We start from the raw sequence: 20,396 nt of genomic DNA on the forward strand, positions 1-20,396 counted from the left end.
GCTACACAACCCCCAGCATCCATTGGCTCTGCACAGAGACAAATCTCTCCCCACTCCCAGCAAAACCCCCAGGATCTGCTGGGGAAGCATTGCCTTTTGCCTTCCCTCCTCCCCTGCCTGGGTCCCATCACTTTTGGCAGGAGCCAAGGGATGCTCCCCAAACCCAAACGAAGCCGCCGCTCTGGTTACAGGAAAACAAACAGAAACATCAGAAAATGGTTTAGAAACCAAGCAACCCCCCCCTACAGAGAGGTTTTAGTTTGGGTTTTGGGTTCACTTTCAAAATTTCAGCTCAGGATTTGAGGTGAACCAAGAAATCACTGCAGGGGGGGGGTCAGAGCCTGCAGTGCTCAACCAGTGCTGGGTTAAAGTACATCGAAGTCGCTCCAGTCTGAGGGAAAGATTTGCTATCTGGAGTTTGCTCTGAGATAAAAGGACGTGCCTAGGAGCCACCCTGCACACTGTCAAGGGTCACGTTGATTGTGTATTCAAACCCTTTCACAGCTGGGCAAGCCTTAGTTATGCTCACCCATCAAAAGAAAACCAGAGAGGAAACTTAAATCAGAGTTAAACCATCACTGGGAGATTTCAAAACCTGTTGACAAGCAGCTTTGATGGTTTGACCCAAACTGTAAGGACCCTCCCCTAGAAAAGGCCTTAATTTCTGGGGGTTTAGATCTGTATTAAAAGTGGAAAAACGTGTGGGTTAGAGCCAAGCCTTAGGGGTTTTGTGAGAATAAGGCTTCAGGTGATTCTCCAGTGTTAAGTACACTTTCACCTCCTCTCATCCCTTCTCCCTGGCCAGGGCAGCGGGCAGGATCAGCATGGGAAGGGATTGCATAGTTTTGCTGCCTTCTGAAAAACAAACCAAAAACAATAAACAAGGGAAAATGTTGTAAAGCTGGGAATTATCTGTGTAACTCATGGTTTATTTTCACGTGGTAAAACGCTGAACCTTGCTCTAGACAGGACTGGGTCTGGGTTTGGGAGCTGTAGTTATGAAAAGAAAGAAAGATCTGTGCAAACATTGCAGTGCTAAAGTTAAGCCCACCCTGCAAGGTGTGTGACCTGAAGGACATGGCTCATCATCCTCCACCGCAGGGGGCTGGGGCAGGGGGGAGAAGGGAATGTCATGGACCACACTGAGCATGGAAGTTACTTACAGGTGCTTCTGGTTTGGTTTTTTTTCTTTGTCTTAACTGTTCACTCTTTAGCCCTATTATCAAAAATATCTTTTTACTATTCCTCAGCCTAAGGTCAGTTACGTGGCTCAGCAAAATAGAGCCGAGTTAATTTGATTCAGCAGAACAGAGGTAGTACAGAAGTCGTTTGCTCAAGTTAAAGAGAGTTATTGTGGGGGGTTCTGTGCCCACCTACGGCTGTGAGCCCCTGGCAGCCCACTGTGGGGTCACCTCTGGGTGCTGTGGGGTCACCTCTGGGTGCTGCGGGGGTCTCTGTCCTCTCTACTTCCCCACGCCAACGGTTATTGCTGGTGGAGACCACGATCTTGTTTCTTGACTGAATTCTTCCTAAGTTGGGTCAACTGTACTGCCAAGAGAACAGTTTTTGCACAGTACTTCTGCAGGGAAGAAAAAAAAAAAAGACCCCAACCCTCAAAAACACTCAAGCACTGTGATCACCCCCTCTGTCTCCCTCCCACCCCAAGAAAGAAATTAAAAAAAATAACACTTTAAAAGCAGAGTTGAGCTCGGAGCCCACTGCTGAGAGATGCTTGGAGACATCCAATGGGATTAGGCTCTGATGAGTTCGGCCAAAAACCAAAAAAAAAACCCCAACCAAACCCCAATAACATCAAATTCCCATCAAGTTTCGCTCGGTACCAAGAAGAAGAAATATAAAATAAGAACTGTTAAAAAAGAAAAAATCTCTCTCTCTCACAATTCAAAGGTTTGTGATGTTCAAACTGAAATCACTGGGGTGGGTTTCGCTCCGTTCTGGGCAGTTAGTGATGTCAGAGTCCAGCTGGAAGGAGCCAGTAGGGTGCTGCTCCTCCCTGTGCCTTCTCTGAAAGCTTTGGTCTGGTTTACAGGATCATTTTGAAGGATTCCCCCCTGCTCCTTCCACCCTGCGCTCCACACCCTGAGCACACCTTCTGCTAAATCCTGCTCACCCCTTGCCAGAAGAAGCCTCTTGAAAAGCATCTTCCTCCCTCTTGCAAGGTCTCCAAGAGGAGGTGGTGGTGTGGGGGGGGATTTTTCTAACCCTCTCTCCCCCCTCCTGCCACCCTCCAGCATCGAAAAGCATCTTCCTCCCTCTTCCAAGGTCTCCAAGAGGAGGTGGTGGTGGTGGGGGGATTTTTCTAACCCTCTCTCCCCCCTCCTGCCACCCTCCAGCATCACCTCCACCACATCCCATTTCTCAGCCCATCCAGCCAAATACCTGCTCCCTCCTTCCACAGACAGGGAGAGGAGCGTGTGTGTGTGTGTGTGTGGGGGGGTTGTTAAAAAACCCCCCCAAAAAAACCCAATAATTATTGCATTCCCCATCTTTCATGGGTCCCAAGAACAGCGCCGGGGCAGGGCACTCAGAACCTGTGCACTAGAGCCTCCCGCTCTTTGCGTTTCAGCTCCTCTTTGTAACAGCAGGAGCAGAAATTCCCAGTTTCTGGATGTCCATAAAAACTGCAGTTTGGCTGCTTGCATTTGGTCTGCTGAACGTTATAAAGAACTCTGCTTTTACTTCTGTCCGCCGGCGGTCCCCTCTGCGAGCCGTCCTGCTCCAGGTGTTCCCTGTAGCCGTTGCTGTGCTGGGGGAGGCAGCCCGAGCCGTCGCAATCCGACGGGAAGGTGGGATGAAGCTCCGTGTCCGTAGGGGAGAACCTCCCCAGGTGGGAAGGGCTGGTTTGGTAGGGATTCGGCCGTGGTTGGGCACAGTGTCTGGGTAAGGTGGCGTAGGGAGGAAGGCTGCTGCAGGAACCCCCGGCTACCTGCCGTCTGCTGTCAGGATGGCCAGGGGGATGCGACCCTTCCACGCTATTGACCACGGAGGGTCTGGGAAAGGTGAAAACTCCCAAATAACCAGAAGGAAAAGCTGCTATTTTAGTGCCCACAGCCAGCTCTGGGGGCTGAATGGTGTACGCAGTCTGGGGGTAAGCGGGGTTGAGCATCGCTTCCTCGCCCTTGAGGGTGCTTGCCTCTGGCTCTGCCTTCTTGGCAGGGGCAGTGCTCCCCAGCGACTTCTTCTCCGCCTCCTTTTGTTTCTGCTCAGCCATAAAACGCTCCTCAGCATCCAGAAGGTACCGCTGAATCATCTCCTCCTGATACTGGTGACGGTTACTGGTCTTAAGGTGACCAGCAAAGATGAACTTGCGCTCTCCCTGCATGGCAGCCCGGAGGATGCTCAGGCTCAGCCTGACGTCGTTGCTGTATTTGTAGGGGTCTGACGGCTTTTCAGAGGCTGCTTTACCTGGGCAGGTTTTCTCCACAGGAGCTGACAAGTCTCCTTGGGAAGATTCCTCTTTGCTGCCTTTCCTTGACTTCAAGGATCCCTTCTTCTTCTTCTCCAAGGTGTCTCCCTGCCCGTTGCTCACACTTCCCTTGATGGTTTTGCTGTGCATCAAGCCGCCCATATTCTTTTTTAGCTTACTTCCCAAAGTCTTCCCAAAGCTGCCCAGCTTATTGGCAACCGAGTCTGCCCGTTTTTTATCCTTTTCCTTGTCCTTTTCTCGCTCTTTCTTTGGTTTCTCTTTGTCCTTGCAGCCCCTGCTGCCACCGTTGCTTGCTGAACTGCTGCAGACTGATTCCTTGTCCGACTCTCCTGACTCCGCAGCTGAACGAGCGTCGTCGCCTGCAGAGGCTGTAGGAGATTCTGGCTGAGCTAAAGGCGCCTAAGGCAGAGAGAAAACAGATATCAAAAGTCCAGAATGTTCCTCAATTAAGTGTTTTTAAGGCTGAAGGTGAAGCAGAAGCAAGCACTTGCTTGGGGAACGGAGGGGACAACGTTCAAACACAGTCTGTGATATGTCCCCAGCAGCTGCCCTGCACTCTATAAATGTTTTAAATGTGCTGAGCTTTCAGGGGAAAAGCTAGAGAAGAAGGAGGTGGTACTGGTGAGGAGGGGGCCAAGAAATTCTCTCTCTGGGCACCCACAAGCATGGCAGGCACCTGCTTCCATGAGGTCACAGCATCCTCCATCCTTTTGCTTCTGTGGCGTATACAATAAGGCTGGGGCAAGGAGGGGTTAAGGTATTTCCAAGCAAATCATCTGAGAGAAGGTGGCCACAACCAAAGGTTACAACCAAAAAGTCACCAGTTGATACTACAGAGATGACACTGACAGATTCAGACAGATCAAATCAGCTTATATTTAAGGCTGGAGACTTCTCTCCTTAAAAAAACAGGGGGGGGAAAAAACCACCCCTTCACATTGCCAAGGGGTTGCCACCATCTGGCAATGCACCACCACAGAGATTTGGGAAGTAGAAGGGAGTTCCCCTGCCAAAAAATGGTCCCAGGAAAGCTACAGTAGAACTACACCTCTCAAGGCAGCTGCTGGTGTCTGGTGTCTGTTGTGGAGCCAGCAGTGTTATCCTCCCTGTCAGCATCCTGAACAAGAGGCTGCCCTGAGGGAGGTACAAGGGCTGGGCTTGAAGTTCACAAGAAGAAAAAAACCAATTCCCCCCAAAAAAGGCAAGAAAAAACTGTAGGAAAAAAGCACACACACAAAACCCAAGTTGTTTATCTGCCCAGAGCAGGTATCAGCTGTAATTTCTGCAGGCACAGACAACCTCACATGAAGGACAGCAAGCCAGCTGATGGCTTCACGTCTGCTGCCCTGCAGAAAGGAGGTTTAAATAATTAAAGAGTAAAGAAAATCCTCCTTGTCTCTTTACCTGCATGTCACAAGGCAATGTGATCCATTTAACATTCATGTAGCTGTGCAGCAAGTGCAGCTTTGCTTCCAGTGATAACGTCACACTGCAATTTAAAACAAGGATTAACACAAAGAAGTTAGAGGCAAGTTGTGCTTTAATAACCAAGGTGCTCTCCTCCATATTTGCAGTTATTTGCCTGCTGTCTTTCTGTTAAAAAGCACTTTTTAACACTGCATTGAGACAGCAGGATACAGAAAGTGACACTTCTGTAGCCTGCTGAACCTTTCCATTAAACCCAAGAATGAATAAGTAAGATTGCTGAATGCCAAAAATCAAGCTGGCTATGAATTAAAATGAACTTGACAAGTAATTTGGCTCACAGATGAGAAAAACAACAACAAGAAAAAAGCAGATGTCACAGATCTACATAAAGCTAGTTTCAAAATGATTCTACTTTCCACAAAAACAACTTCAGAAAAGAGTAAAGATGTTTTCACAAAAATTTCCACTTGTCAAAAAAGAAAAAAGAAAGAAAAAAGAAAGAAAAAAAAAGATAAAAGAATTCTTTCCACTGAAAACACAAGGACAGAGTCTCTGCTGGCTCCAAACCCTTCAAAATGAGGTACCACGTTGGTACATCCCCCCATGGGACTTGCACACTTTGGTTTCTAGGTTTGCTAACCCGAAGTCAGGTGAGGGACAGGTCACGCTTCCAGCTCTCTGACCAACCACTGCACCCAGCACTGCTGATTTCTGGCTCAAGAACAGGAAACTCACAGAATCACCAGGTTGGAAAAGACCTTGAAAATCATCAAGTCCAACCGTTTCTGTCCTGTGCTAAACCAGATCCCTGAGCACCTCATCTACCCTTTTTTAAAGGCCCCCAGGGAAAGGACTCAGCCCCTCCCTGGGCAGCCTGTTCCAACCCTGACAACTCTTTCAGTAACAAATTTTTGTCTAATACCTAATCTAACCCTGTCCTGGGGCAGCTTGAGGCCATTTCCCCTCGTCCCATCTCTTGTCCCCTGGCTGAAGAGACCATCACCCACCTCTCTGCACCCTCCCTTCAGGTAGTTGTAGGTGGGGAGAAGGTTCCCCCTCAGCCTCCTCTTCTCCAGGCTCAACACCCCCAGCTCCCTCAGCTGCTCCTCAGAGGATTTGCCCTCCAGCCTCTTCCCCAGCCTGGTTGCCCTTCTCTGGACTCACTCCAGAACCTCAATGGTGAGGAGCCCATAACAACCCAGCACTTGAGGTGCAGCCTCACCAATGCCCAGTCCAGGGACACAATCCTCTCCCCAGACCTACTGGCCACACTATTTCTGACACAAGCCAGGATGTCATTGGCTTTCCTGGCCACCTGGGCACACTGCTGACTCAAATTCAATCTGCAGACACCCAACACCCCCAGGTCCTTCTCCGCCTGACCGCTCTCCAGCCAGTCTCCCCCAAGCCTGTAGTGCTGCATGGGGTTGTTCTGTCCCATGTGCTGCACTCTACACTTGGCCTTGTTAAACTTCATCCCGTTGGTCTCAGCAACTGGCTCCTACCAAACCACGACACGACTCGCCTGAGGGAAAGGGCTGTGACTCCAAGGCATCCTCCCAGGTCCCCTGGCCCCACGTGCTGAGATCTTTCTATGACAGCTGAACCTCTGTTGCTTCTTGTTTCCAAACTATGCCTAATCTGAAGCTCTAGGATTTGAAGCAATCATCTCTTTATCTCGTGGGAATGAAGCTGGTATCACAACCTTACCCCAAAACATACTGAAATCAGAGCATCAAACATAGGAGAAAAAGCTGTTCCTTCCCCACCAAACAGCTTCAGAATCCTGATGACAATTTTCACTCAGACACAAGAAATCCCCAGCTGGGGACAGAGCAATGAACCCATCAGTGATGCTGTGAACCAACCTGGCCAGCTTGACGTTGTCACTGTCATCTTTTCCCCACTGCCATTCCTTCCCAGGGTCCACAGCGAAGTGCACGGGGAGCAGCTTGTGTTCCGAGTCCGTCAGTGGAATCACAGCTGCATGAGGAAGAGAAACACCACCTTGCACACCCAAAACCCACAAACCTTGACCACTAACAGCCCAACTCCAAGCAGCCAACGAGACCATTGTTAATTCTGATAGTCATTAGCAGAGCTCCCCTTCCTTGACCCACCAGCAATGCAGCCCAAGAGTTGGTTGGTTTTCTGGGCTCACATTGCCAGCTCGTGTCCCCTCAGGGAGTCCTTCTCCACAGTGCTGCTCTAGATGTTTTATGGGTATAAAGCTTATTTATCACTTACCTTGATCTTTTGTGGGTTCTTTCTGCTCCATGGATACCAGGGCAGAAAAGTGGGCTTGGTCGTAAGCCAGTACCAAGGGAGAACGATGGCATTTGTTGGCTGGGACTTCCAGGGGAAGATAAATCCCTCCAAAGGGAATTGGGGCAAAAGCTGAAGGGAAAAAAGAAAACATAAAATTGTGGTGGTTAGCTTTCACAACAGGTTAAAGAGTTATGTGTACCAACACTGCTCCAGAACAAGCTGCTTGCTTGACTCAAGGTTTCACCTGTAATTACCTGTCAGCTTGAGGGACGCTAAAGAAAAACCCCACCCTGCAACCCAAAATAGGCATCTATTCTACATCAGGAGGTACACAGTTGCAAAATGAACCTGTATTTTCTATTAAAACCCCCTCTTTTTCACTCCTTCACAAGCCAACCTAAAATTTGCACGCAGAATGATGGTAATTGATTAATCTTTTCTGACAGGAAATTGAGTCTGCTAGTGGAAAATTCAACATACAGGGAACGGAATTTCCCATCACTACACACACATGTCAGGGCAAAGAGACAGAAAAAACCCCCTAAAACATCATGTGTGTGCTCTCTGAAATAGTGAATGCCCAGACTGTGATGCTGAACTGTGTCTTGTACCCTGCGTGGGCATCACCCACAGCACCCTGCAGCACTTCAACACACCTTGTGCTCTGCTTTCCAGCTCAAGATCCAGTCTTATCAAGCACAAAGACCCTGTGACAATGTGTGGCAGAGAGGAAACATGCAGCTTAAGCCCAGCTAATTCATAAAGACTTCAAAAAAACCCCAAACAAGAGTGTAATTCTTACCTTCTCCCCCTGAGTCTCGCAGCATTGTGTCTGCCACCACCACTATGGGTCTCTTCAACACATGGGCAAGGACAAAGACATGAAACTCCTCCAGGCTCTCGTACACAGGCTCTTCTGAGCTTTCAACACTTTGGCAAATGAGAAAGTAAGTTTTCCACTCATGGAGTATTTAATCAGTGCTTTTAAAAACAGGATGAGGTCTTAATGCCCCTATGTGGCTGCCTATAAAGTTTGGTCTCGGCTCTAATTTGAGGTTTTAGAGGTAGATCCTAAAAAAATGTCCTATTCTAAGACAGGTTTTTGTACCCAGGAAATATCATGCTGCTGCTTGGCACTCCTGTGAATCCCTTATGTAAAAAGCCTGGAAAGAAGCATTTGTTTGGGATGGCTGCGGCGATAAAGCACCCCTGAACTACAAAGCAAGCCCTGCAGAAATTCACAGCTCTTGTTTATAATGCTCATTCCCAAGCCATCACCACGATGAATAGGAGAAAAGGTTAATTTGCCTTCTTGGTTTTTTAATTCAGGTTCCTCCCCCTCCTCCACGTACCCTCCACAGCCGCCCCCGTTGGTGCCGTAGTGCACCCGAGGTTCGCTGGACGCCAGCTTGATCAGCTCGTTCCATTCCTTCTGCCACTCCTCTTCAGTATAAACAAGACCAGACTGGAAAAATAGCAAAATAATAAATAGAAAATCAAAGTCAGGATTTCCCAGTCTCTGCAGTGGAGTTTTATACATGCAGTCACAGCTTTTCTCTATGGAGTCATGCAAAAATAATCAATATATTATGCAAAACCCCAACCCCACACACTTCCAAATCTGTGTTTTCAAGCCAGCTGGGGAGATAACCTGCCTGAAAAAATTGTTTACCTTTTCTGCAGGGTAGAAACATTTCTCCCTACAGAATAAGAGGAAACCTTTAATATTACACTAACCTGACCTGTATTAAAGATGATATAAGCTACTGATGAGAGACAGTGAGGTGAATAACTGGAACGAGCTAAAATACTCATTTTCCTTCAAAAAACCAACACAAGACACCACAGCATCTGCAAACACTCATTTCAAGGGTTGGTTTGCTATTTCATCACATGGTAAACCTGCATTTTACTTGCATTTCCTTACAGGATGATTGCTTAATGTCTGCTCTGCAATCGCAGCCTTACTCTCCTCCTCTTCTCCCTGGCTCCAGCATCCAAACACAGCACTCCAAGTCCTCAAAGCTGCCAACACCATCATCAAGGCATGCACCAGAAGTGAGCCATGGCATGTTTGGCTTTCTCCTCCTTCAGTAAGATATTAATTAAGTGTCTCTGCTCCTGGTTATGGTGTCAATGCAAATTCTTTCATCGCTGAGCTGAAGCTCGTGGAGCAAAGCATGGGAGGAGAACACTGCACTTGGAGCTGGGTTGTGAAATTCAGAGCAGCATCCATCACCCTGGGCTGCTTCTTTCAGAGCTTATTTGGAAAGGAGGAGCTCGTAATCCTCGGCTTCCAGCCCACTGCTCAAGCAGTACCTGCAATTCCCAAATCATTGCATCACTTTCATCCCACATCTGTTGCCAAAATCCTTTGGCTTGGGCTGAGGGCTACAACCAGGTCATGACACCACCGTGTCCAATACCCTGAGGATTTTCATGTCCTTTTTTTGCCTACAAGTCCCACTGCTTTGCTGAGGGCTAATTCTGGAGCACACAATTTAGCTACATGCACTAAAGCATCCTTTTAATACCACAAAACCTCAGATTATTAACTACTCTGCTTCAAATAAGGGAACATGTATTTTTTTCAAACTGTTGAGATGCGAATCTTTGTGCCCTTCCAAAAATAAAAAGGAAGCTGGAGAGTAAACAACATCCTTCAGTGTTAGGTGGGGGGAAAAAAAAAGAGCACAAAACCAACCCCAAGTTTACCCTGTTCCCAAAAAAAGGCCCCATCTGGACCACCTCTCCCCATTTTTCAACTTTCTACCTTGATAAAACAATCTCCTGCTCTCTGGGGGAACCCGTGTCACAGCTTAGAAAAGCCCTTTAATGTGGCTAGTTCATGAATTTCCTTTTTTGGTGGAAGATTTTGCTTCATGCTTTGACCGAGGCGCGTCTCACTGATCTTTATCGCTGGAGAGACCTACACCACAGCCTTGCTTTTCATTTAAAAACCCAGCATGGCCATGGCATCCTGATGGATCTTTCAAATCCCCAGTGGTGGCATTTGTTTTCCCACCAATATTGGGTATAAAATGCTTCTAATAACAAATTTTCCTACCTTGCAATGAAGAGAATTCTGCCATTATTTAGACTGAAGGATACATCTCATCACGGTACCGTAAGCCGCCCAGAATTTGAGACAGATTTTAATCACAGTAGGAAGCACCTCCCAGGGGATATTTTTATCAAGACCTTCCCCTCCACAAAGAGGGTGGTGTTCACTCTGGCTCCTACCTCCTTGTTTTGCTGGGTTTGCTGCCAACGCCACCTCCGTTTCAAGGCTTCCCTCTCCGTGCCTTTATCCATCAGGGTGTACAGGGATTTGCGGAGCATGAGATCCCGGTCGTGGAAACCCCACATACCTGCACGGGGAGAGTGGGTGGAAAACAACAGCAGAGGATTAGCCTGGAGCTGGTGTTGCTCTGCTGAGATCCTACCCCCTGCCACAAACTGGAGGAAGGGGGTAAATTGGGGAAGATGAAGCAGAGAAATGGAAGTTTTTCCACTGGAAAGAATAAAACTCTAGGTTGGAAGGCTGTGCTTTCAATCTGCAGCCAGTTGTGGTGCCGCTGAATAGAGAAGCTGCCATGTCCACTTTCAACTCTAGAGGGTCTCACAGAGGCAGCTAAATATTTATTCTTAAATCACATGTCCCTCTACATCAACAGCTGATGGGAAAACGAGACCCAGTTACAGGACACTGTGCTTTTGCCACGTTTGAAATAAAAATATGGAGGGAATACAACCCCACTGACGTAGAAAGCCTGGAAACCTCAGGAAATTGACTGTGCTTACACTTGATGAAATCACTGGAGACAAACCTGGTCTCCTGAAACTTCAATATGCAAGAGGAGGGAAGGGAGGGGCTCCATGTTTCATGTTTTCTTCAGAAATAGAGGGAAATTTGCTAAATGGAAGAGGAAAGGTATTTCAGAAGCACACAGGCTACTGGCATCCCATTTCCTTCAACCCATTCCTCTCCTGCACTGCTTGCACACCTACTGCCAGGGCAGCTGGGATGAGTGGCAGCATCTCAGTTTTCTGTGGGAATTGCTGGCAAATGCTTGGTCCCACTCCCACAAAGATGGCCCTGGGCTCTGCTCCCAGTGCAGCCAGTGTCCCCCAGGCTGAGCCAGGTAAGGGACCCAGCACTGGTACAACGTGTGCTCCTGGGCCTGAAGGGAACTGGTTTGTTGCTTCTCTTGCTGTGAACAAGCTCTTACCCAGGGAGGCGGCGTGGAGCAGGCAGTTCCCGTCACCGGTGGTGGCCAGTGGAAGCAGCCTTTGGCAACTGGGATCCACGTTCGCCCACCAGTTCAGACGACCTGTGAGAATATTTGGGAGCTTAAAAACGGGGCCTGTTACACAACATGGGACTGGTGTGTTCATCCCCCCCCCTAAACACCCTGATGAGGATAGACACCTGCTTCATTTGCAGGGAAAACCTGAAGAGCTGAGCAGTTCTCTACCTGTCCCATAGCTGGAAGAAGGAAGGAGTCAAAAGGTACTACAGCAACAAAGAAGGGAGATAGAAGTTGCCAGCCCAGCCACAACTAACCCAGACCAGCGTTCTTCTCCTTGTCTGGTTCCCCCCTTCCACTACTTATTTCATAAATCCATTTGGCTGAAAAAAACCCTCCTTAACTGCCTGTCACAAGTAGTGCCCAACAACTCTTTTCAGTTAATAATCTCTGTTCAATTCTTCTTGTAACCAAATCACTCTTATTTAAACCATGTCAAGGTTTTGGGTACAATAGGAAGGAGTTTTGCTGATCCCAGAAGCTTTACCAATGCAAATGCAAATTGAGAGCCCTTTACACCATTTAAAAATAGCAGCTTTTTGGTAATATAAGGCACTTGTAGTAATTCAAGTCAGGAGCAGCTAAAAATAGAAGCTAGGAAAAAAAACATAGGTGTTGCAGTCAAGTACAGAGCAACTGGAGGTTAAACATTTGTAAAGGAAATTAAGTCAGGTTGAATTAGGACTTTGAACTTGCAATCCAGCCCACGTCTGTGCTGTGCCCCAAAACCAGGCACTGCCTCCCTTGGCTACGACTTTTTCCAGTAGCTTTTCTGCAGTGGATCCCGTGCAATGAAGTTTTTTGGGTGACAGATGCTGTTCAGGCTTCAGACAAGTTGCTTTTAAATTGCTTTTGCAACAAAACAAAACAAAACCCAAACAAAACACCAAAAAAAAAAATCAAACCCTGGAAAAAACCCAAGACAAAAAAAGCCCCACCCCAAAGCTAGCCCTTTCTCTGCATTTCTAACAAACCTCTCCCTGCTCCTGAGCACAGTCCTTGCCAGGGACACGGGCTTTTAAACACAGGATTTCTTGAAATTGTTTGCACAGCCTCAGCAAGGGCAGCTGCAGAAGAGCTAAATACAGAAAACTTGTTTTTAAACACCGATAAACACAGGAAAACATCACAAGGGACAGCTCACTGCAATGCCAAGGGGGTAATTTCTTTTCTCTGCCGTAGGGAAAGGAACCCCCATGAGCTGAAAAGTGTTTGGTACACAGCCTGAGGACAATAGCTCTGCTTGGAAAAGCTGGCTATTCTCACTCAGTACAGCTCCTGGCACGACGACGTGTCAAGCCTGTGCCAAGTGGCACAGGGCCAGAGGAGTGAACTGAGCAACACAACAGCGTCTCACAAAAGCTAACCAAAACCTAATGCTACCCTAGGCAGCCCCTGAGCTGCTGCTGAGTGTTATTTATTTATCCATTTCACATCACTCCTGGAGAAGGTGCTGCTCTTTTTGATGGCCAGGATGGGGAGTGGGGGGGGAGGAGGCAGTCAGTGGCGTTTGTATCCCCCAGTCAGCACTTCAAGAGGTTGTGCAACCTCTTGTTGGGTGGGATTCGGAGGAGACACACCTCAGGGAGGCATTTCTATTTGCAGAGCATTGTGGTGCTGTGGTGGACAAAGCCCTGGTGAGGCAGAGGAATTCCAGACCTCATCTCAAAACCTTTCCCAAACCCTTCCCTGAATGTTTCGCCCAGATCAAGGTGGCAGAAAAGGCCAGGAGGCCCCTGGAAGTATTTCAAACAACACTCTTCTCCCCTTGATGTGCAAGCCCTGAAAGCTCTATGAGTAAGATAACTAGATTCAAGTGCAGGAGGGATCTTCCTGCAGTCATGGCTCAAGAGACGGTCAGTGACAGCTCTTCTGTGTGTCTGAAGCCCACCAGCATCAAGAGTCTTCCTCTGCACCCAGCAACATGGTTCTTACAGGGTCCAGCTTCACCCCCACAGCTGTTTTTGGTCCAGAACATGTTTGTCCCAGCAGAGATCAGGAACCTGGGTGCAAAGGCATATGTTTTGCAAAAGATCATTGTTTCTTCTAAGGGGAACCATCGAAATAGGTCACAGCAATAGGAAGGCACAAAGACAGCACTCTTCCCAGCCTGAAGACAAGGCCTGACTCATCCAAAACCCTCATGGCTCCCCTAAGGCTACCAGAAATCCAGCATAGCAATTGCAAGTCCATCCTTATTTCTGAACAGCTGATCCAGCCTCCTTCTCCTCAGGCTGCTGTGAGGGGTCTGACCTGAGCACCCATTCCTCTGGCTGCCCACTCTGGGATGTGTTTACGCCCCAAGAATGAGGAGCCCATTTGCCATTCCTTCCCTGCCAGTCCCACAGCAAAGTGAGAGCACTGATCTCTTCCCTGGGCAGGTTGTAACAGCCCATCTACAGATGTTCATCAAATCTCAGTCCAAAGAGCAGAGCAGATTTCTTGCCAATACGCTGGGGCCTTTTGGAGGCAGACTTGATGCCATGTCCCTGACCAGGGAAGAAGCCTGACCTTGGAGTCAAGGCAAAGTCACCAAACCCAGGCCTTGCTTTCAGCTTTTCCTTTTTAAATAGCCTTGTGCAGAACACCATCAACTACTCCTCCATTTGTTCAATGAGAAAAAGTACTCTGCATCTCTGAAATACAGCACAAGGCTTAATTCACTTAGGTTTGTAAAAAAGAACATGAAGGTTGCAGCAAGGGCCAACTTTCCAGCTCCACCAAGGCCTTTTCATACAGCTCTGAGCATGCTAAAAGCTCAAAAGGATGTCATTACAATTTACAGCCACTTTAAAGCATGCTTACTCCACCACAGCAGTGTAAAGGGTTCTCTGGATAGGAGAAGTGTATCTGAGTGTTTATTAGTCTATAAAATATTTGTTTAATCCCTTAAGGACAGCACATACTAAATTAATAACGGGACATCACAGCGCTGGACTCAAAACCCTACTTAAGAATAAGCTTGCAATATTTTATATAAGCAGCACAGGCCTTTAATAAACACCCATTTATAAGAAACCCACACATGTAATGCAGATGTGCTTCAGCCTTTCTAAAAATCAATCCCTTGGCTAAACGTCAGCTCAGCACACCAGGAAACATACCCAGCACAGGGACAGAAATGCAGAGACACCCCTTGTTCCCTCACCCTGTGCCAAACAGAACAACCCAATATGCTCCCCTGGCCCCACTCAGCTGTACATCAGGAGGGTTTATTTGCATTCCACACGACAGCTTTGCTGGTGATGAACAGCAACGCCGCTGTAACGAGATCGCTTGGATCAAGTGTTCATTTCCAAACTGTGAGAATATTTACCATGGGAACACTCAAGCAGGAGAGGGCTAACACTTGGTGTTACCAATATACCTTGTCTCTGAAGGAAGAGCTTCATAGGTACATGCATCAGGAACAGAAACCAAGAAGAGGTGTAGAGGCTCCTGAGATTTCACCCCCACCCCGCCCCCAGCCCATGTTGTCTGTCCTGGTAACAAGTAGTAGGTTTTCTCTGACAGGGAGGTCCCATTCATTTGCCAGCTAAATCTTATTTACAGATCACCTCTGAACTATTCAGGAGGAAAACACCACCTCAGGCAACAAACCCACTTGTGCTCAGAAGGTAGTTCCTCTCCAGGCAAACAGAAAGCCAGCAGATGATTTTTCCCTGCATTGAGATGGTGTATATAATGCATCATCAATCAAAAATACTTGTAATTGCTCATAAGCTTTGTCTGTGGGGATGAACTGCTAGTGTGTGTTATACATGAATTTCTTTTTCCCCCTTCTCTGGGTAAAGCTGATGGGATGGTGTGGGGAAGCTCAGGGAGGGAAGAGAATGCACCTTTTTTCCCCCCATTCAGCTGCATGAGCACTGATGACACCCACAATTTATTTACATTCAGCTTCTGCAGGCAAAGTGCAGAAGACTCTTACTCAACTCTCACTATAAAAAGTGATGGAATAAATCACAGAATCACAGAATCCCAGGGGTTGGAAGGGACCTCGAGAGATGATCGTGTCCAACCCCCCTGCCAGAGCAGCTCCCCAGCTCATATTGCACAGACAGATGTCCAGACAGGGCTGGAATCTCTCCAGTGAAGGAGACTCCACACCCCCTGGGCAGCCTGTCCCAGGGCTCCCTCACCCTCACTGGGGAAAAGTTCTTCCCCAGGTTGGTGCAGAACTCCCTGTGCTCCAACTTGCAGCCATTGTCCCTTGGCCTGTCCCCACAGACACTGAAAAGGGGCTGGCTGATTCCCCCTGCATCCCCTGCTTAAGATAATTACAGACATTAATTAGATCCCCCCCTTAGTCTTCTCTTCTCAAGACTGAACAGCCCCAACTTATTCAGCCTCTCCTCACAGGGGAGATGCTCCAGGACCTTAATCATCTTTGTAGCCCTTCTCTGGACTCTCTCCAGGAGATCCCTGGCTGTTTTATCCCAGGGAGCCCAGAACTGGACACAATACTTCAGGTGGGGCCTGACCAGGGCAGAGCAGAGGGGGAGGATCCCCTCCTTTGACCTGCTGCCCACACTCCTCCTGATGCCCCCAGGATTCCATTGTCTCTCTCAGCCCCCAGGGCACACTGCTGGCTCATGGCCACCCTGTCACCCACCAGCACCCCCAGGTCCTTCTCCACAGAGCTCTTCTCCAGCAGGTCATCCCCCAGCCTGTCCTGATACAAGTGGTTATTCCTTCCCAGGTGCCAGACTCTCCACTTGCTTGTATTGACCCTCACCTGGTCTCTCCCTGCCCAGCTCTCAAATCATCATTAAAAAAAAGGGCAAAGAAATAAAAGAGCAGCAGCACTCACCAGCCTGCTCCAGCGCCACCAGCATGGACTGCTCAATGAGGTCGCGCTCGATGAAGCTGCGGAAGTCTTCAGCGTACACGGTGAGGTCTGGCAGCTGGAAAGTGCAAATGGGCATCTCCAACAGATGCTCACTGCTGCCGTTGCTGGAGACGTGGGAGCGGGCCAGGGAGACAATGGTGGAGCTGGCGTGGGAGATGCCTCGAGACAGGCGTTTCTCTGGGGAGAAAGGGAAGAAATAAAAACCCAAACCAACCCACCTGAAGGATGCAGGAACAGCAAACCTTGCAGAAGGGAGGAATTTGGGATTGGCAGCAGACAAATTGCTCTGGTGTATAAATATTTCAGGCCCCTGAATTGATCTGTATTGTTTTTTTGGTGACACTCACCTTGCACAATATCATCCTGCCGCTGAAGCGGTGGTCGCGCAGGGCGGGCTGCTTCTTTTTCAGGGGGTTTGTAGCTGCGCCCTTCGTTGAAGGAATGGGGTAGGTTGCCAGCGTGCACTTGCCTTAGCTGTTCAAAGTCACTCAGGGCTGCGCTCAGATCCCAGTTCTTGCCTGGATGGGAAGGTATCAACAGTGGTCACCATCACATGAGAGAGTAATCAAGTCGATTCTTAAAACATCCGTAGTCGGGTAGTTTATCATGAAGCAGCAACAATGGGGGAAGCAGGGTGCAGCACCACTCACTCAGCTGGGCACTGGATTTTGTAAACTCATTTTGGTCTGAAAAGACCTTTAGGATCATCAAGTCCAACTCTATTTCATGTATTTCACTGTTAGGTCACCATAGCAGCAGACACTGAGCACGAGCGTGAGACTGGAGTAAAATAAACAGAGTTTTGCCCTTACGAAAGGGAAACGGAAGGTCAGGCCACCCTGTGTCTCCCAGCACCTATATAAACTTAATGGCCAATTGCTTACAGGTTTATTTGTTTTATTTTATAACTCTCCAACTGCTGTAAAGATAACCCAGCGCTCTGCAGGTGCTGCTTCTCTGCTGACAACTGAGCATCCAGCTGCCTTTACTCCCACAGCACGGCAGGATCAACACTTGAGCGTAGAACTTGTAGTGATTTGCAATGGGAGTTTTTAAAACCTCTGCACGTGGTTTAAGAGTCAATTCTTTTGGGCTTGACACCCAAAATACAGACCTAAGCAAGGTGCCAGCCAGGCTAGGCTGTATCCAGAGGACTTCTCACATGGCTTGGACAGATAAATTATTCATCAGAACAACCTGAACTTCGTGGAGGTGAGTGAATCCTTAAAGTAGTTTCATTTCCTTTTAACACTACCCAGCAAGAGGCCAGAATATAATATATATGAATAGGCTGAAGTCTTCCAACATACAATAAAATGACCTTTCTGGAGCCACTGGCTTACAAAGGCAAGAATACATTGAAAAAGTAATTTTAAAGGTCTACTCTGTATAGCTTGCATTTGGGAAAATTGTTGGGTTTTTTTTTCTTTTCTTTTTATGAACACTGTTAGGCTCTTAAATTAGCAAGTTAGCAGACACTGTAGGATGCAAGCCAAATTTATATATAGTGACTTCACTACAGGAAAGATCTAAACCGTCAATGTGTTTATATGATGGCTCATGGACAGCAAAAGAAGTGATTACATCTAATTCCCTAAAGGAAATACACTTCTCCAGTATTTCAATTCTTTCAAGAGATGCCATTTGCAGCATTTAACAAATGACTCCCAAAGGAGAGTTATTTTAAGCCTCACCTTTTGAGTCAAGGGGATATTTTTTGTTTGAGGGGTGGGGTTTTTTTTTCTTTCTATTAATGAAATCATGAATTGGCACCAAGGAATGAGAATGCCCCATCAGATTAAAATGAAATCTGCTTTTGCATCACTGTTTGTTAAGATGCTCTGCTCCTTTGCAGGTTTCCAATCACCATCTGGAGGATACCAGCGACTTTGCTTGACACACACATGAAACTCAAACCACAGATGGAAAACTTGACTTAAAAAATCGCTCATACTGCCCTCCAACCAAATAAATTCACTTGATGCATCTATTTTATCTTACTGCTTTCATTAATACCAGCCAAAAAACAAAAGAAAAATCTTTGTGTCTTCCCTCCCTGGGGTTGTCAGCTCCACCAAGGCTGCAGGAAAACCAGCAGCGACTCAGCGGCACGTCGCAAAAATGAGCTAAAACTGTTGTTGTCAAAATAAATCAACCCATGTGCTGAGAGGGAGACAGGAAACCTGAAGGAATTTCTGCTTGAACCTTTTCTGCTGCAAGTCTAAATATTTCTTCTGCAAGACAATATTAGAAATCCTACCAGAACCCAGGGACCAGAACATAAACACACCACAAAAGCCACAACTCGCCAGGCTTCCGCTGAGGTGATGCTTGACTGTAGGACAGTGAAAGGCTGAGGCCCTGAGCTCAGCCCAAGCCAAGTGGAGTTTTGAAGAGGAAGACAACCCCAAGCAACCTATGCATCGATTCTGTGACCCTGTAGGTGGACAAAGCTGCCTAAAAACATGGATTATAGCAACAACTTCAGAGCTTTGAATTCGTTACTGATACAGCATCCAGAGCCCTGGCAGCCACTCTAGATGCTGAAAGAGAATTGACTTAGTCCCAGGTTCAAGTAACAACAAAACTGACCTGTATTATTATTAAAAATAAAGGAAAAAAAAAGGACAATAGAAGGAAATAAATAGTCTTGTGTTGCAATTACAGATCAGTTAATTATGTACAAACAGCCCTGCTTCTCCCACGTTCTTTCTGTCCTCCAGCACTACAGAACACACCAGTATTTACTCACCATCCCTTCATCAATGTTAACCCAAAGGCAATGCTAATGAGCAAGTTTACAGCCCCCAAATCCTCCCCTACCCCATTACAAGCACAAGGTGAAAAGAAAAACCTGCCTCCTTCAATAAAACCTGACAGAGCTTTTGAGAAAGCAGGTATCAGGCTGTATTTTAGGGCAAATGTACACACTTCAAAAGCAGTAACAGGCTGAGTGCTGGGAAGTTGCCAGCACAGTGTGCTGGGCTCCCCAGCACTGCTTTGCCTGTTTAAAAGCAAACTGACTGAACACAGATGACACTTGCATTCAACTGCTGAGCACCCTCAGCATCTCCATCACCTCAAACCAACTGATGCTGTTCAGTAGGAGCCTCCTCTGTCAGGTGTAAATGGGGTTCAGTGGGGATGCTCTGCCAGGAGAGCTCCCCAGCACTGACAAAACAGTACTTTATGTCAGTATACTCAAACCACTGGTATGAGATACAGGCAAAACCATGCTTTTATTGGTGTATGATTGCCTATATATTTCAAACCACAGGGTAAAGGCAGTTCTTCCAACCCTTTTGAAGATATTGTTTCCACAAAGGACATAAATCCTCAAGTTTTGCTGCTTGTGGCAAACAGAGAGGAAGAGAACGAAGGGAAACCACGCTCCTGGCCGGTGTGTCCTCCTTCTGAACACTTGAAATTCATTACCAGATGGATGTGTAACAAGAAACCAAGGCAGAATTTCAACAACAATGTCACCTAGGGCACGATTTTAATATTTCCAGCACCATACTTGCCAACAACAAGCCCCAGAGGCCCGGTCAACAGCTCCCTACCTCTCTTGTACCCCCCTTTTTACCTACTAGCTCCCCCATCAGCCACATCCAGTCTCTCCTTTTCTTTCTTTCCTCTCCCAGTTTTATTTACCTTCAAGCAGATCTCTGGCCAGTCCAGGCTCTGCCCCTGTTGAGCGAACAAAATCCGACAGGACGATGTCCATAGCCGAGGTTGTGCGCTCATGGATCCTTCCCAGCAGCTGGGGTCTGCAGCTCCCAGATCAGCACCTCAGCATCAATCTAGGAACAAGACCAACAACACATGCAGCTCACATTACAAAGTATAAAATAATTAGCTTGGCCAGGCAGTCTCTAAGCAATACCAGGAACTCTCCGAGCACGGGTGCTGAGGGGAGGAAAAATAACACCACCTTCCCCACAGATTAACTGTGGTTTTGGACCAGTTGTTTAACTAATTGATAACTGGGAGGGGGGAAAAAATAATAATAAATGAGTTTTCTCCCCACATACACAAACAGGATTGCACAAGGATGCTGACAATGCTGGGCAGACCAAGGGCTCAGCAA

General features: G+C 47.5%; 1 protein-coding gene across 1 annotated transcript; it reads right to left on the reverse strand.

Moving 5' to 3' along the window:
- Nucleotides 1–2,545: 2,545 nt before the first annotated feature.
- LOC311202291 (OTU domain-containing protein 7B-like) lies at nucleotides 2,546–20,033 on the reverse strand (the record flags this gene model as incomplete). Its single annotated transcript, XM_084276845.1, has 11 exons — nucleotides 2,546–3,847; nucleotides 4,853–4,937; nucleotides 6,745–6,859; nucleotides 7,124–7,273; nucleotides 7,947–8,074; nucleotides 8,497–8,609; nucleotides 10,388–10,515; nucleotides 11,377–11,478; nucleotides 16,268–16,483; nucleotides 16,654–16,824; nucleotides 19,961–20,033. The coding sequence occupies 11 exons, from the start codon at nucleotides 20,031–20,033 to the stop codon at nucleotides 2,546–2,548; spliced, it is 2,583 nt and encodes an 860-aa protein (XP_084132971.1).
- Between the last annotated feature and the right edge of the window lie 363 nt (nucleotides 20,034–20,396).

The sequence above is a fragment of the Gallinula chloropus genome, assembly GCF_964237585.1.
Source record: "Gallinula chloropus genome assembly, chromosome: 29".
NCBI classification, from domain to species: Eukaryota; Metazoa; Chordata; class Aves; order Gruiformes; family Rallidae; genus Gallinula; species Gallinula chloropus.